Source organism: Pyrgilauda ruficollis, unplaced genomic scaffold (genome assembly GCF_017590135.1).
Source record: "Pyrgilauda ruficollis isolate IOZ18807 unplaced genomic scaffold, ASM1759013v1 scaffold7, whole genome shotgun sequence".
Lineage (NCBI taxonomy): Eukaryota > Metazoa > Chordata > Aves > Passeriformes > Passeridae > Pyrgilauda > Pyrgilauda ruficollis.
In genome coordinates this window covers 8,749,959-8,768,360 of record NW_024528821.1, presented here as the reverse complement: position 1 = coordinate 8,768,360, position 18,402 = coordinate 8,749,959, and the positions used below count along the sequence as shown (strand labels likewise).

The 18,402-nt window shown below is 38.2% G+C and overlaps 1 protein-coding gene across 4 annotated transcripts in view; it reads left to right on the top strand.

Moving 5' to 3' along the window:
* TENM1 (teneurin transmembrane protein 1) overlaps positions 1-18,402 on the top strand; it is a 225,769-nt gene that overhangs the window by 81,128 nt on the left and 126,239 nt on the right. For 3 of the 4 annotated variants that reach the window (XM_041485140.1, XM_041485143.1, XM_041485141.1), the window contains 2 exons: positions 5,607-5,845; positions 15,818-15,970. In XM_041485140.1, coding sequence (XP_041341074.1) covers positions 5,607-5,845; positions 15,818-15,970 — 392 coding nt within the window. The remainder of the gene's footprint in view (positions 1-5,606; positions 5,846-15,817; positions 15,971-18,402) is intronic. The other variant, XM_041485142.1, reaches the window with a different exon arrangement.

Below are 18,402 nucleotides of genomic sequence, written 5' to 3'. Positions count from 1 at the left end.
AATTTTTGTTATATTTTTTTTTCATTAAATAGCAAATGAAACCAGAAAGCAGTTGTATTTTGGACAACAGTTCCATTATAGAAGCTGTTCTTGATTGATTTTGGCACCATCCTATATTTATATAATTATTATCCCAGATTTCTGCCAGATTTGAAAGTTCAGTCACCTGGTTAGGAGGCCTGGCTTGCCTACAGCAGCAGCAGACAAGTGAGCCAACATTGCATCACTTGTTCAGTACTGGAGCAAAAGGAGAGGGATGTGGATTCCTTTTACATCCTTTCACATCCAGGGTCACAGTGCTCAGTTTTCAGATGCCATGTAAAGAAAACATGAGTGAATAAAGGGAAGCAATTCTATGTGAATGGTTTAAAAAACAAGTCCAGCTCAAAGAGGAAATTTTAACAAAGTGGTTCTATTCCCAAAGACAAATCTCTGGATGGAAATCATGGAAAAACACAATTATAAAATAAATTAGATAAGTAGTTTTCATGGCCATTTCACCCATGACCACTTTGTTCCCATAGTTCTTGTACACAAAAAGGTGAAACAAAGGCTATAAAAATATAGGTCAGTTTTATCTATAATTATAAGTCATGTCTTATATTCAGATATAGTTTTCCTGGGTTGTTTTTCAAGATGAGGGTATAGTGTGTGTATATCTTTGTGATCAAGTGGGTGTCTTGGTGTGTATATATATATATATATATATATAAATATATAAAATAGTTGCCTTGGTTTTATGCTGTATAGTTTGTTGAGAGCCATATGGGAGATTTATAAAAAAATATATTCTGATTATTATGTAAGTTTAGAAGTGTCCTCTTCTTTCCCCTCCCACTTTGAGTACCGAATAGAATGGATAGAAAACCAGGAGAAAGTGAATTTCTGCTTCTTTCTATGTCACAGGAAATATTAAGTGACTTAAAATGGCCTGGTACCAATGTCTTCTTGTCAGTGTTTGCCAAAGTAAATGGGAAACTGTATCAGTTCCAAATCCCTTTTGGCTACCATCTCTATATATTTTCTGGCTATGCCAAAAAAACACAATCCTTTTTCTGTTTCATCTGCTATGCCGCTTAAAAATTTCCTTTGCACTTCTGTTGACATCTAAAGGAATTTCTTCAATTAAATATCAGTATAGATATACAATTACATACATTATATGCAGCTATAAAATGTAGTTGAAAAGAAATTGAGCAATTTAAATGATTGAACTGAAGTCTTCTTAGTTTTTCTATCACATAGATTTGCAGCAATTTGTAATGCTTTAGGTAACTACTTCTTAAATGTGAAACATAAACAGGTGCAAATGTATTCCTGCTTGGTTTATCCAGGAGAAATCCAGACTAATTTTTTGGCCAAGGTGTAGCAAGATTTGTATTTCTAACTTAGCTGTTGGCTCCCTTTCAAGTCTGCTGTTGTTCTTCATTTTTTCTTCTTACAAACTCGTGGTTTTTAATGGAAATGGAAGGAAAGCATGTTACAGGAACAAATGAAGGTCTGGGCCTACAGATGCTTGGCACAGAGTTAATGCATAGAAAGTTACAGAAGCGATACCAAGCCCTTGACAAAGTTGAGGGACATTTCTACAGTATCAGGATATAAAAATATTTTCTCAGAATTTAATTACAGAATTCTGTGTGAGGTTAATCTGGTTTCTGGTAATAGTATTATGTTATTGCCACATGAATTCAGTTGGGATATTGCTTCAAGCTTTTATAAGACTTAAATTGCTGTTCCAGATAAGGAGCCAAAAGTACATAAAGAAATACCCTGATGGAGAGGCGTGTAAAGAAATGAACTCTTCTCTGACCTTCTCCTAGCTAAGAATTCATCATTTGTATGAACTGTGCTCTCTGAGTTATCTGCCATTCCTCATGAGGTTAAACAAGAGCACATGGATGAGCCACAGGAAGCTGCTTCTCCAGAGAATGGAAGGGGTTCTGCCACCAGCAGGACTAACAGTTCTGGTCTCAGGCCTTGTGCCAGCTGAGCTTCCCAATAAGTCCCTTCCCTTCCCAATAAGTCCTTTCCCTTCCCCTTTTGTCCGTGGCAGGTGGAGCCGTGGCTCTGCTTCCCTGCCCAGTGTGTGCTGGGCTGGCAGAGGGCAGAGAGCTCCCTGCAGCAAAGGAACCCCACCAGGGCTTTTGCTGCTTCCCTTGCTGCTGTGGAGGGCTTTGGTCCTGGTAGGATCTTTTATTTAACTGCTCTTGAGAGGCTTCAAAGTTCAAAAGTCTTATATTTGTAGAGGTTAATAGAAAGATGAAAGCCAAACAGACATTGTGGTTACCTCAAAGAGGGAATGCTTTCCAACTGCCTCTTCTATATGTGAAGTTATTACTGAGCTTTTAGTATTTATTTTTGTATTGGAGTTATCAGTGTAACAATATTAAGTGACTTTCATTTCACCAACAAATGCCTTACAGATTATGTTCTGTATTTGTTTTTTTAAGAGAATATTATTATCTTCTTTATGGATGTTTTTGATGTTTTTGTGAACATTTTGTTTTTCTCCACTTGGAAGGAGTGGTGTTATCAATCACCCTTATAAATGCTCTGATTTTTCTTGTGTTCTCAGTTTACCAAAAAAAAAAAAAAAAAAAAAAAAAAAAAAAAAAAAAATCCACCACAGGCCTTAGCTTTTCTCTTAGATCAAATATTAAAGCACACATCATGCTGCAGTCAAATCTAAACTTTTGAACTGCAGGTTTTATTATTTTGCTCTTTAGAAAGAAAGCCTGACTTTAAAGAATTGATAGCAACAGTTTAGCATGTCCTGACTCCTTTGGGAACCATGGTGTGCTCAGACAGATGAGGAGTCATCTGAGTTTATGAGAACATAGTCACAGTCTGGTTGGAAATTTGTCTTTGTGCCACCAGTGTTTTTCAAATTCTATAGAAATGTCTGTGGGTACTCAATATATGCTTCCAAAAATTGCAGTTTTAAACAATTGAGTTTTTTAAACATTTTCTCAGCATTATTTCACTGGTAGCTCAGTTTCAGTGTACCATTGCTTCAGAATCTCAGTTTTATTACAAATTAGAGCAATGTAAATTCTCCTCTGTGTGAATGGCCTCATCTGTCCAAAAGAGAGTGATCTGGATCCAGGCTCCGTGCACTCTGCTGCTGATAGAGAAGTGCCTCTGCACACTAGCACTATGTCATCAAGCCCTTGTTATAAATTCCTGTGCAAGAGTATGAAATTATTCCTGGCTATTGATTGCAGGTTGTTAGAGCAGTAATAATAACAATTTTCTGTTCAGCATTTCCTTCCCTTTACCTCTGATACCTTCAAACTATGCACCATAAAGGACAATCAATACTGCCAATATCAGACCTTTTTGCTGTAATTTCCAAAAAATTTAAATGAGAAATTATCAAGTAAGTAGGTTTTTATCATTATGTCTTGAACAAGTAAAGCATGCAAAGAACAATTGACTTTTTATATTTGTAATATTTGTGTATATATATGTGTGTATGTATATATGCATACTTATTTCTCATATGTATGTGCTTGTATCTAATAACATGCCTTATTTTATGTGGTGATTCTGCTTCTGTTTCCCTGAATATCAGTAGGAATTTTGCCATGACATTTTTTCCTACCAAAAGTCTAAGTGACTGTGTATCTCGTTAACTGCTGACTGAGAAAAAACTTCTCATACTTGCAGAAGCTTTCATGTGTGACAGCAAAGCATTGAATCCAGAATAACCAACTGTGCTCTCATAGGCTGATAGGAAGGAGGCAGGTTTATATAGTCCTGTAAACAGTTATATTACTTCATTTGAATTTTTTATTTTACTGTATATGAGTTTATAATTTTTGAACTAAAATAGAGTAACATTACAATGTGGAGAGCAATGCCATCTTTCTAATGTGTGTATTTATAGCTGGGGAAGTCAGTGGGAAGGAAAACTAGAATGTGTTGTCTAATGCACTGCCAGGATGCTGTACTCAGTCAGGGTCAGATGTCCAGTTTTGTCTGAGTGCAGCTCATTTGGATAACATTCATGAAGCAGAAGTAACTAATACTCAAATTTCATTCTTGTGGTTGCCATAAGACTCCTGATGCACAGGCTCTGTAAACTGCAAGGCAAGCTAACCTTTAGTCTCATTTGCTTTCTTTTTTATGTAACTAAAGGGCTCTTGAAAGATAAAACTACTCTGTAATACCTTTTTATTTTCTATAATCTGGCATTTTGAAGACCGTAACCTTTCTTTTAAAATCTTATAATGGAAATACATAATACCATACTCATTACACCATTTTAGCAATTACCATTTCAGGAACATGTATTTACAATATTCTTAAAGTCAAATGTCACAGTATAACAATGTTTCATACTCTTGAGTGTTTGATCCTGCATACAACCCGCTGTGTACTCAGCAAAGAAATTCTCCCAGCATGGATTGGTTGATCCATTTATGCATTCAAAAACTTGTCTTGTGCCTTGCCGAAGGCATAAAGGCACATTTGTCATTGGGAAGATTCTGGACCATGTCACTTGCTTTCTCAGCTTGAGACAGAGGAACACCAAGATGCTCTAAACCCCTTTGGGTACATGCTGTGGCATGAGTTTTAGAGGTGCACCTGTCAGAAGGGAGGGCACTGAAGAAGCTTGCTCCCTTAGATAAAACAAATGCAAGAAGGACCAAAGAAAGCTGGTGTTTCCAAAGGAATATGTGGTTGTATGGTCAGCCTGAGCTAGCCCTTTTTGCCACAATTTCTGAGCACATATCACAGTAAGTTATTGTTTAACATTAAATAACCTTTCTTAAATGCTCTTGGAGAGCCCTTGCCAGTCCTGAGAAACCATCCACCCTCCTATAAAAAACTACTCTATACTTCTGCACCAGAGCCTGTTCTTCAAGGCACATTTTTGTACCTTATTTTTTGTGCTAATGTAAGTCTTCACTGTTTTTTCTTGAAGGCAATCAGTCCTGTGAAGTATGCTGAAATAGGTCTCCAAATGAATTCTTTCTTAGTATGTTTGAGAATCACCGCAGTAGGCAAAAGCATTTGAATAAAAATTACTCTCAAAATTGCTCAATTAAGAACAGTAAAGAAATTGTGCTCACCTATATAGTAACTACAGTTCTTCAGAATGAATTGTGCTTTTAAATCAGGTGACTTAGTAGTCACTTTTTTAAAAATTTCCTATATTCCATGGTAAAAAAAATGTTCACAGTGGCATTGGCTTTAGCATTTTTGGGGTATTCCAGGTGAATCAACCAGTTAGGTGTGGATGGAGGGGATACTGCTGGCAGCAGTTCCCATGTCTCTGTCACACCTGTGTAAAGGCACATGGGCATGGGCTTGGAGGACCCCAGTACTCTACTGAGAAACAGCCTTCCCTCAGCATTACTCTGAAACATGGGGAAATTAGCTCAGAATTTATTTATGGTGTGTTGTTTCAGTAAAACATTGCTGGACGTCTTATGGTGTGGTTAAAAAACTTGCAGAGGGTATTCAAATACAGTTTCCTGTCTTTGATATTTTCTGTGGCTATATGTAGCGTATACTATACAATGCTTATATAGTTCCTTTTGCTTTTTACATCACCAAGTGGTTTTACAACATCATTCTTTGTCTTCTCTTTGTAGGCACTTCCTGTTTAAACATGGATCTGGGTCTTCAGCTATCTTCAGCGCAGCCAGTCAGAACTATCCCTTAACATCCAATACTGTTTACTCTCCACCTCCTAGGCCTCTTCCTAGAAGTACCTTTTCCAGACCTGCCTTCACTTTTAACAAACCTTACAGGTGTTGCAACTGGAAGTGCACAGCTCTGAGTGCCACTGCTATCACAGTGACCCTGGCACTGTTGCTCACCTATGTCATCGGTAAGCCCTGATCCTTTCCTCTGCTGAATTATTCTTTCACCTCCTCTGCTCTGTCATCTTGCTTGCTTTGCACTAATACAAATCATGTTTTACTATTAATATTTGCCATTGATGCTTTTTAAATCCTGGCAGACAAAACGCTGGATTGGCTAAAGGTTGAACACAGAATTCTCATTAACTTTCTATTCTGTTAACCTTGATGCTGCCTAACAGGGAAGGAAATATTATTCAAGATTACATGTTTATACTAGCAGAGGGCTCCTGCTGATTTTAATTGCTGCGATATTTTCTTAAACGTTTGATTTTCATATTACGCCTTACAACACTGGTTCTCCTAAAGAATTATTTGGAAAGACTGGTAATGTTTAATTGTGTTTTGCCTTGCTATCCTTAGTTAATTTCTTCAGTCTCATCACCATTTAAATCTTACATGATTTTCCTCCTAATTATTATATCATTTGCTAGAATGACAACTAGCTCTAAAATAATTTTATACTGTGTTGTCTAAGATAGATTTGGTTATCTCTTTATTGAATTTATGTTTAAAAAATGGGTTACATAGTACCAACTTTGCCATTTTATTAGCAAAATACATTGAACAGGTTTATCAGAGTAGCTAGAGAGGACTTCCTCAGGTTTGGGGTTTGTTTGGTTTGTTGTTTTCTTTTGGAGGACAGGTGTTTTGGAGGTTGCTTGAAGTCAGTGTAATTACAAGCATACATAGAAGAGCAATTCTCTGTGGTTTCCTACATAACATTTAGCCTGAACTTTAATTATTGCATTGGGTTTTCAATCTGAATTGAAAATACTAAAGAACATTCTTTAGTAGTGTGTAGAATTTAACAAGTGTGTAGAATTTAATTAGTGTGTAGAATTTAAGAATGTGACTGTGGCTTCTGTAAACAAAGGGAAATGTAATTTTTTTTGCTATCTCACACACTCTTAGACTGTTGTTTCAGATGGCAGTTCACAGATGGAATATTCCTGATACCCTATAGCTTGAATGGGAATAATTCCAGGTTTGCCTGAAAGAGTGCAGTTCATACTTGGTAAAACTTGACAGAAATACAAGTACAGATACCTCCAAACTGATAAATGGCCACTGATTTTCTATACTCTCTGAATAAACATATCTACAGTGAAACTTACTAAAATTTCAATAATTTCTTGTTTCCCACTGAGGTTTTCTTCAGTCCCATAGTGACAAAGTTCTGGTGATTGTCAGCAAGATGCTCATCAGGAGGGATTTTTTCCTAACATCCTCACCTAATGCATATGGGAAAGCAGATTGGAGCATTTCTGGTGCATGATGATCTGAAAGCACCTGAGGATCTCGTAAGCTCCATTAATTGCAGATTTACATAACAGCTGGTGAGCATATGCCCTCAGTTAGGACAGGCTGTATCATTTTTGCAGCCTCATCTGTTTGCTGCACATTTTATCCCACCCACACCATTTAGATTTTATCTGGATTGAAGCACTGCCTCTTTCATCCCTGTTTAGATTTCAAGTCTGCCACTGAAATTTCTGTAACTTTCTAGGGATATTCTGCTGTGTGTCATCAGCCTGAGAAGGCTGGAAGCACTCCTTGTCACCATGAATTAAAGAGCTCTGTGTAACTCTCCTGTAGATGTGTCTGTCTGTCACATCTTGGTAACACAAGGGTGTAGCATGTTTTCTTTAGTTAGGCAGAAGCAGGTAAAATGGAAATGTCTTAGCATTTTGTAAATTATTACCATTTCTATTTGTGTTTTCTATGGAAAAAATACAAATTTTTGAACAAGGAGTTCTAATTCAGAAAAATTTTCAGGATGCTGTTATTTGCTCTTGTTTTCCCCAGAAATGTTTGAGTTGCATAAGCTTTCCTGCAGATTCAGGTAATATTAGTTAGCTTATTCCAAGGGAATATTCCTTCTGCCCATCTCTGGTTGGTTAAATATTTAGATAAGTTTATGGTCTCTTCTTATGACTCAGATACCTTAGCTCTTTCCCTTTTGCTGGGTTTGAATCATAGCATATAAACTGTTTCCAGAGTTCACTGGCTCTGTAGGCTTGCATATTTGCATATCTTTTCATATCAAAAATTTAAATGTGCATGTTTTAAATGAGTAGTTGAGTACAGAAATTCAGACTGTATGTAACACTCTGAAGTTAAAATTCACTCCCCCAAGTGTTTTCTCTTTGCTCACCATGATTCAGATCCCTCACTCCACCAGGTTTTCTTCAAGTTAGAGGAAGTTGTGTCTGAGCAATCACAACAGACATGGGCCTACATTGTAAAACAAAACTAAGTTTAATTTCGGGACCAAACTTCACCTGTGATCAGCTCAGCAGTTGTTAGTGGAAAAATAAGGGAGACTTCTAAAAGGCAAAATTGTTTTCATTGTATTTTTTGGCATAACCTGCATTAACTTACCATGAACTACAATTTCAGTCCAAATGAGTGTTGATCAAAATTTAACATCAAGCTTTTTCTTCTCCTTATCTAAGAACTTAAATGTTCTTTTTCAAGTATTTTTCACTGCCATTTAATGCTCAAGCTACACATTACTTTTGATACGTAATCTCAGCCTTGTCAGAACATCTCCAAAGTCTTAGAGACATGAAGCTTATTCTACATCAAAATTTACAAGTGGCTCTTACATTTGTAATGAACTGACACCTGTGCCAGAGTGCTCTAAGCAGTGATTTCTTTTCAATCAAAAGGTAAACTAGCAAAATGATTTTGTTCTTTTATTTTTCATCCTTTCCCTCTTATCAGTCAGTGAGACTCAATAGCAAAGCTTTTACATAAGAACATGTAATTCTTCAGTATTTTCTCTCCTTTGAACTACTACTCAGTTAAAAAATACTATTTCTCCATTAATCCTCTTTTGGCCTATAATCGCTGTGTTTACTATTTGGCCTTTCTGAAATAAATTTCACTATTACATGGACAGTAAGGAAATTAGCACACTGTTGATGGTTGTGTAACAGCAGGTTTATTGAAAATCGTTAGTTTATCAAAAGAAACACATATTTTCACTACAACAGGAGTAATCTCTGTGAATAGGTTCTAAAGTCATAGTAGTTACTCCAAAAAAACCTTATTTCATAAAGTGCATGTTTGGTCTTCAGACTTTTGGAGACGTAATTGTAAATGCACTGAATTACTTTCTATGGAAAAAGTCCTACATATTTTTATTTTTCATTTTTCTGTTTTCTGTGAGTTGAGAAATGTAAACCACGTAATTCTGGGCAAAGTTGTTGAATTTGCCCACAAGTGAGCAGTGAGGCAGGTGGGCAGTGAGGTGACACACCTCAGGAAGGTGATGTTGGTGCCTCTCACCAATGCATGGGGGCTGCAGCAGCTCCACCAGCAGTTCCTGGTCTGCCTAAGAGTCTTGCCAAAAAATTAAAGAGTAAATTAGGCAAATCCAAGAGATAGAGTAAGAAATACAGTATTTCTTTTGGTTTTTTGCAACACCATGTTCTTTCCTCTAAGCCAAATAGAATGTGTGCTGTGGCTGCTCATTTAGTAGTTCTTTTTAGCCCATTAGTGACTAAAATTTTTCTTCCCTGATACTTTACCATTTTATCAGCAGCTGATTTTGGACTTGCAAATCACTGGTCCTATTGATCAAAGGTGCAGAGCTCCTACTGTTCCTATTGATTTGAGCAGGTGATGCAAATGTTCAGTGCCTCTGAAAATTGCATCTCATGTTCTTGGATTTAACCATCCCTGACTATGAAATGACTATTTTATATACAAATGAATTCTCAAGTATGAATATGAAGTCGTCCCTATCCTTCATGATATTATCACTATTTATGAGTAGGCACTGGAGGTGGGTGTTGGATCTTAAATTATATTCACATGAAGGGTAAGGAAATTAAAGCCTCTGTGCTGCCTGACACTGTGACCTGTCATTTCTCACTCCATGTACAAGGGAGGGGAGTGATGGTTTCAACACTGGGAAAGGCCAGACCAAATTTTAAGGACACATGTATCTCAGTGCATAGATTTATAACATTGGTTACATCTCTTTAGACAATGTATAACAGTAACCAAAAAGGAATTATGCAGAGAGGGATCAAGGGAAAAATATACTGCTGTACACTGAAGAATATAATGGTATAGTAAACAGTGCTAGGCATTTCAGGGTTATGCAAACGTTGTGATACAGATGCATAACCCTGAAATGCCATTGAGCTCCTTGCTGGGGGAACTCTCACTGAGACAGATTCATCAGGGTCTCTCAGCTGGGAATTGTGGTGTCTGCTCTGCTGCATTACTGAGGAGCTTGATACCATCACAAATCTCTAAGTATTCAGAGGAGAAACATTTACTGTTGCCCAAGACTAGGTTTTGTTTGTTCCTAAGTATGAAATATGACTCGGTAGTGAAAAATGAAACCATCATTTCACCTCCTCCTCTAGGAGGATTGCAGGAGAGGGGGGTATATTTTTATTTTCAGGTATAAAAATGTACTAGGTATAAAGGTAAGACTTCTTGAGAAAGAGGAGAGTGCTGAGAGTTAAGATGGCTGTAACAAACACATGGAAGAAGTCCTTATTTCATTAAATGCCCTACATGATCAAAACATTTTAGCACTTTATTATGCAATTTAAAAAATATTCTGAAGACTGAATCAAATATTAAAAGTTTCAAATTATGAAAAATATTTATGGCAGAATGAAACAGTATTTTACTTGTAAAATGAGCTTACAGAAGATCACCTCTTCTAAAGGTCATGATCAAAACTTAGATTCTGGCTCTTGTGTCCAGGTATTTTTCTCATTAATTCACCTTTACTGGAACTGAGACACGGATGCATCTGTGGCTTTATGCCAAAGTGAAATCCAGTTTTATAAACAGAACCTGCCAGCAGTTACAGAAACAAATAATTTTCTGGCACTTACAACAGGTGCAGAAGGGGTAGTCAGCTGCTGATATACATCCTATAACAGCTCTTCTGAAGTCTGGGCTTCGGGAGGATGATCTACTGAGATTCTGTAAAAAAAGCAGAGAAAGCTAAACAGAGCCTTTAGTGGAGGTCAGCAATTTGGAGGAACTTCACATTTGCAGGATTTTTTTTTGTCCTTTGAAGTTCATCTTGCAGGTAGTAAGTACTTATTGCACAGGACTTTTTTGATGTCTCCTCACTACTGAGTGTCTCTTTTGCGCTGGAGCCAAGGCTCTTATTCACATTCTGCCAAACATGTAGCACCGGAGTTGACAAGCTGTGCTTACACAGAAGGTAGATAAGAATAAATTAAATTAGATCATTGGCTTCCTAGCAGATGGCAGGTTAATCCAGTTTACAAAGCGAGTTCTGAAAAAATTGCTTGTATTTTTGTGGATATTTACCTGAGTATGCCGTAGAATTGTGGGGACTGAGGTAGTCAGTCTGGAACTTTCAGTTTGTTTTGTTTAAATATTGAAGAAAATAAGTGATCTGGTCAGTTACTTCAGAGGTAAAGACCCAAGCTTTTGTTCTGAAAGTGGCCCTACTGGTTTCAGTTACAGCAGTAATGTGAAGCAACAGAAACCTGCCTCTGAGTAGGGAAAATCTCTTAGCATAACTTTACACTCACTTTTCATCTCTTTGCTGAGAGATTCCATGAAAGAATTTTATTGAAAGGTTAGATGATGTGGGCCTTTAATATTTCTTTTTCTGCAAGAGATGTGTTTTATACCAAATAATTTTTTTTTTTACCTAAGAAGCATAATAATTTAGCTAAGAAAATCTCTGTACTATGACTGGGATCCTCTGTACTGGAGAGAGAGGTCATTTAAAATTACCCTGCACAGCTCCACTGTGTGGCCTGGCCAGGGCAGCATGGCTGAGGAAAAAATTTAGGTTTGTCATAATCCTGTGGCATCCTCCAGTCTCTTCAAATTCACTGACTACAGACTCCTCTAAATTTAGCTTTTGTCATAATATTCATAATGCATGTTAAAAAAAAAACTTTGTCAATTTTTTGTTAGAATTTTGTCAGAAACGTTGAATTAAAAAAGAACTGTCTAGTAAAATATAAATTAAATATAGGTATGGTAGTATCCAACATGTAAGCCCTATCTCCCCACATTATGTAAAGAGGGTCAAATTTTGCCTTCAGATTAATTTTGCCTCCAGATCACCTGTGAAAGCAATGTACAACTCTGGTCATGGCAACGTGCAACTCCTAGATTGCACAGAGCAAAGTAATAATGTAATTATTTACAGGGGATTATGCTGGATGTTCAAACAAGCCAAGAAAGAATATCTTTTCAGATGAGTGCAGTTCCTCCCAGCAGGGAGAATATTGCACTCAGCTGTCAGAGGAGAGGTTTGGTTAGGCCAGCTGATGGAAGTTAGGGTCTGGTGCTCCTGCTGACTCACCACAGCTCCTCCTAACAGAAGTGTGACTTTTGCAATCATGCCAGCTAACAAGCTGTTTCATCTCCATTTGCCTGCTGGCCCTTGGGTATTGCCTGAAACTGTAGCAGCTCAGCAGTGACTTTACACACCTTACTAGTACCTGAAGTGTTTGAGGTGCTGCAAAGTACAGGGTATGTGATTGCAGAAATTTTTTGGAATGCCAGATAGGGAGAGCCAGAGTAACTGGCTTCTTCTGTAATGTAAGTGTAAGTCATCAGACTTCAAAGGCTGTTCTGTGTGAAGTTGAGCTGCATCATCTAATGCATCCTTAGCCCTAATGGTGGGTTTCATACTGATAGTCAGCAGCCAGCCCTCAAGGGTGCTGCAGTCAAGGTCTTCAGAAGGTTGAGCTTGGAGAAAAGGGCAGAGACATTGATCAGAAAGTGAATCTCCCTCCTTCTTACCCAGGCCAGTATTAACTTAGAGTGGTGGTATAATCTCCTATTTGTTCTGTGGAGTAGGATCTTACACCTGGGCATTACACATGGGAAATGCAGCTGAGAACCTTGCAAATGGATTTATGCTGGGGAAAGTGACATTGTGGCCCACATTTGAATTGCACAGCGTTTTCTGTGCCCCTTTTGTAAAAGCCAGAAATCCACTAGAAAAAAAATCAAAGGGTGAATAACTCAAAAGAGAAGTTCTTTTGAGCTTTTTAATGAAATTCAGTACATGCCTACTTATTTCTAAAGAGATTTGAGAGATGGAGATTTGAAAGTTTTATGTAATCTTATTTGTTGAAATAACTGTGTGTTTAAAACATGCTGTACATATGTTGTAGGAAAAAGCTCCATAGAAATTTTGTATCCCCTATGTAAAAGAAAAGTATCACAGAAAATGAAGAGGTTAGGGAGGGCTCTGTGTCTGCTAAATAAATACCTATAGTTAACTTCTGAAAAAAGTATCTCTAGGAATTAATGCCTTCACTGGTGTTTATAGTCTGGTTAGTCCCAGAGTGTCACCTGGATCTGAAGGTAATTTCTCAATAGCTATAATTAATGTAATAAAAATGGGGATGATTTTAAGATTGCAAGATGTCTGGGTTTCTGCAGTGTTTGAAATCATTCAGATCAGTTCATGTAGGTCTTATTTTCACAGCCATGTGCTTTGCTGTACAACCCTCAGTTGTGCCCATTGTGCAGCACAAGTCCGGTGCCCCGTGTCACCTCCCAGGGATGAGACATCCGAGCCTGGCAGAGACCATCCTCTCTGCCACACAGTTGGTGTTTCCAGGGAGGAAGCTGACTGTCAAACGTAGATACAGATCGTTTTGCAGCTTGCCAAGCTTTGGCACAAGCTATAAAAACAACAGCACTTCCCCAGCCTGAAGGAAGACAAAGCCAGTAAAGGACTGGAATTGGTGCGAGTGGATGATGACATGAGCAGAGTGTGTGATGTGGCAGGGGCATGCACCAAGGCAAAGGTGCAGCACACGTTCAGCCCTGGCTTTGTGACATACCCTCTGCAGCATGTGCAAATGCTCTCCTAGGAAATTAATGATAGCAACAATGGGAATAGTGTAAAAAAGCAACTGTATCATATTCAGGATTCCATAACCACTAAAAACTTACTATTGATGTGGGCAGTTGTGTTTTGCTTCTAGTGATCTGTTTCAAGTGCTTATATAATTATTTGCATTAGTGTAAATGAAATGTGCATTCATTAGCTATCAGTGTCATTGAACTGTGTTCCCTTTTGTTGTTAATAACTCTTTAAATAATAATAACGTCCAGAAGCTCAAGCCAGGAGCAAGAGCACTTACTCTAGAGATGTCAAGGCTGCTTTTTGTTGTACACGGCAGTGATCTGTCTCACATGAAGAATCTCAAAACTCAGAACTTAACTCTGTGTGATCTGACTGCAAGACCTTTTCAAAGTATTATCATGGTCCCTTGGTGATTTCAAGACCATAGAATATGAAGCAATCCAAGCCTGAGATCTCACTACTGACACCAGAAAGCTTAGAAGTACCCTTCTAATACATCTTCTGGGGAGTGGGTATGTGCCAGAGCCCAGATCTGGTGGTGAGTCAGTGGTTTGAGATGCAGTAAATTTCTCACAAATACTGTCACCTCACTAATTCAGTAGTAATGCTCTCATTTGCTTGCTTTGGGTCATGTATCTGTAGTTGGGCAACCCTGGAATGCACAGATCTGGAATTAATCACTGTAGTTTGGCAGCTTTGCATTCTTGTGGTAGTGTTACCAAGCCCTTGACAGGAATCCATTCAAGGCTTGGGATTTTGTTGAATTTTTATGATTTAACTTTTCAGTGTGCAAGGGAGACTTGTGACCAAACACATGGGAAATGGACTCCAAGTTTCCTGGTAATATTGAGATATTTTCCTTGAAGTATGTACAAGTGCAGAATAAAACTATGTACTTTCTTAATGCAAGGTCTATTCTAGATCACACTTCTTTCTCCTGAGAGTCTCTGAGGTTCCTACAAGGTTCAGAAAGAGCAAATATATTGCATTTTAAGCTCCCACTGTGGGCAGATGCTACTCTGTGCAAATTGCTGCATGTGGCTAAAGAGCTGCTGCTCGGGCTTTGCTCTTCATGTGAGAATTTCAACTCCTCCGTGGGGGTCATCCTCAATCCATATTTTAGTGGGTCATCAGTCCTCCCTGCTGAGCTACTTCAATGCTAAGGCAACCTCTTCCTTGGAATAATTTGCCCTTCTCACTGAGACCTAAGTAACTGTCTAGACTAACTAACAGTATTGTCATGTTATACTAAAATAGGATCCTCTGTTGCTGTCTTTCTCCAACCATCCTTCAAGGCCTCAGATCAGAAACAAGGGAAAGCAGAAAACATAAATGGCATTTCATTTAGAGTAGAGAGTAGGCAGCCCCTGCATATGGCAGTAAAGATAGGTGATAGCTTCTAAAAAGGATTATTTAGTTATTTTCCTTGTACATGCATAAATAACAACTATATTTCTGTTAATTTGTGTTGTTAAATAATTGCATATATTTTAGATGTAGAACCAGCTTAGAATCTGCAGTGCAGTTCTAGACTAAGTCTGGTTAAGTAAGTAACCAGTAAGTAAGAGTAAGAGTAAGTTTTTGCTAATGTTTAACCTGAAATGTTTAGAATGTTTTAATGTTTAAAATGAAAGGGTTTCAGAGTGCAGTGGGCACGGTTTCACTTCAAACTGGATTGGAAAGGTGAGAAGTTTTAGTTGGTGTCATTGTTTTTGTCAACAAAATCTGAGATCTTTGACAGCCAAAAGCTGAGGGACAACACTGATATAGCATTAGAATCTGTCACGCAATATTGAATTTATTCAACTGTTACCCTTTTAAGTGCAAGTAATTCCATTAATTGCTGCAGAAATTCATCACCCTGACCTGGCTGAGCTCCAGAAGAAAGTGTGGAAACTAATTAAACATTGAGTTTTAAGGTAAAATGGTAAATTGCTCATTAGCCCCCTTGAAATTCTGATTTATTGCTAACAGAATAAAGTAATACTTGACTTTACAGAAACTGGGTCATAGCATTCTTTTGTAGTCTCACTGAAGGTGCTGTAGTTTAGACATCAATTAATTGATCTTCATTTTTTTGCAGCAGTACACTTGTTTGGTTTAACCTGGCAACTACAACCTGTGGAAGGGCAGCTCTATGAAAATGGAGTTAGCAAAGGAAATAAAGGAACAGAATCCATGGATACTACTTACTCACCAATCGGAGGAAAAGCTTCAGATAAAACAGAAAAAAAAGGTATGTGTAAATGAGAAGCCAGCCAGATGATGAATAGTTAAGCATTGCTGCTCTTCAGATCCTGTTTTCTACATTTTGACAGTATTTTGAGTGCAGGTTATACCTTCTTTAGTATAATTTTAAAACAGGTATGAAAAGCCCATAACCAGATATGTTCCTTCAGCAGAACTCTCACTGAAATTAGCAACCAGCCCATGAGGAAAGGAAGGTTCAGTAGCACAGTGAGAGAAGAGATGAGAGTGTTTGGATTCTGCCTTAAGACAAGGAAGGGAAGACCATATTTGCCTCATTCCCTCTTGTGTAGAGGGCTTGACACTGTGCCTGTCTTGCATACCAAAATCAGTCTCAGACAAGGGGAACCTCTTTGTATTGACAGGTCAGAATGTGCAGAAGAGTAGAAATCTTAATGCTTTTCAAGGCATTCAGTTCTTGAAGGTGTAAGCTAAAGCTCAGTGTCCTGTCACATCCCAGCTGACCCAGTCACAGTGAATCAGCTCCCAGGAATCTCCCACAGCTTCACAAAACACCTGAGCCAGTGTGGCAGCTCCCTGCTGCCAGGGGCACAGCCCTGCTCTGCCCTCCCACCTCCCTCTGCAGCTCGCTGTGTCCTTGTGCCCACTGCAGGGATTGTCTCCTGCACAACCAGGCCACATCAGTCCTTCATGGCAGGAGAAAATGGCTTTTTTAAAGAATGCAAATCATCTGCCAAGGACATGGCTGAACCAGAGCTCTTGAAATGTCTGAGCTAGGATAGGAAAGGAGTGGGCTGTGCACCCAGGGTGTGAAACAGAGGGAAGGCTCTGTCCGAGATGTGCAATCCTTCCTAAGTCCTGTCATTTGATGTTTTTGTTGTTTGATCTCCTGCTCCAATACTAGTCCCATGCTCTGGCCCATGCTTCCCATCAAACCTCATGACAATGCTTTGTGACCATAAAAAGCAAATGGCCTTCCCATTTCAGTTTATGGTATGCAGGAAAAGTGGATAAATCAAATCAGATCAAAGTGAATGGGAGTGGAATATGAAACCTAATCTTCCAGTTGTTAGGAGAAAAGTAAAATTGTACTGGTAGCTCTGCAGTGATAGGAGACGTCCAGAGCTTTCAAATTTTAGAGCAGAGTAGGGATCTGATTTTGTGTGTTCTGGGTAAGATCCATGGCTGAAAATAGGCAACAAAGTGGAACATTGTTGTACCACTCCCTCCGGGAGGAAGATTGTACTGCACATCAATAATCTTGCAAATCAGTGTGGCACAACTGGATAGAGATCATATTAGATAAATGAACAATAGAAATACATGTAAGGAGACAATGATGTTGTTTTCCATTATTTCATCCATTAGAATGGATTTGTAATGAGTTGTAGAAAATGTTTTATACACTTTTGTATTTTTGTCCTGGTACACCATGGGAAATATCTCAAATAGTTCTCCTCAACTGCCTTAAATAATTTTGTCAATGTATTACAGATTTAATAAAAGCTTTTCCAATGCATTTGGCTTCCAAAGAAGGATGTGTAGAAAAAACATCAAAAACATCAGAAATCTTAGAAGTTAGATGGTTGGAATAGAAAAAAAGAATATGCAAGTCAATAAAGACTCAGTGTAGTAGATAAAAATGCAAACCACCTGCCTTGCCCCTGGGATTCCCAGTTTTTAGTGTAGCTACACAATTCCCCCACAACACTAAAGAGCAGAGTCCTGTGATAGCAGAGCCATTTCACTGAGGGTTTGTCCAGCAGTTTCGGAGGTCAGTCAGGAATAGATCTGCTCTGTTGTCTCATTTGTCCCCTTTCACATTTTGGGGGTAACATGTAATCCCAGGTTTAAGATAGCAAGGAGTACACACTTGGGAAAACACAAGAAAAATCATGTGGAATTAGTACATGCATAGTCTGACTCTGGATAGTCTTTACTCATTTTCTTTCTCCATCACTTTTAATATGTATCAGTAATTTTATTCCCAATCCTCCTGACAAATTCTCCACGTAGAAGTGATGAAAAGGGGGAGTTAGAAACAGGCAACTCCTTTCCCTGCAGCAGGATACCAGAGAAAGTTGATGCTTTGCCTATAAACTTGAAGCCTCCGATGTACACAGGAATAAATAACTGCTGTCAGATCCTGGTGACCTCACATTTTCCCAACTCAATGCAGCACCACAGAATGCTTTTCCAGTCTTTGAAAGCATATATTTTAAACTAATCTTTTAATGAAAATCAAGTTTTTAAACCAGGAAGTCAGATTTCTTCTAGAAGTCACTTTATAACACACTGACCCACAGCTATGAGTTAACATTTTAATATGTAGTAATGTGATTAAAAAGTCAGATATCCTATTGATGCTGATATTTACCAGGGGAGTACAAGGAAATTGATTGTTTCAGGATCGGTAATAATAAGCATATGGGTATGTTCTTGTGGAGGTAATTGGCACCA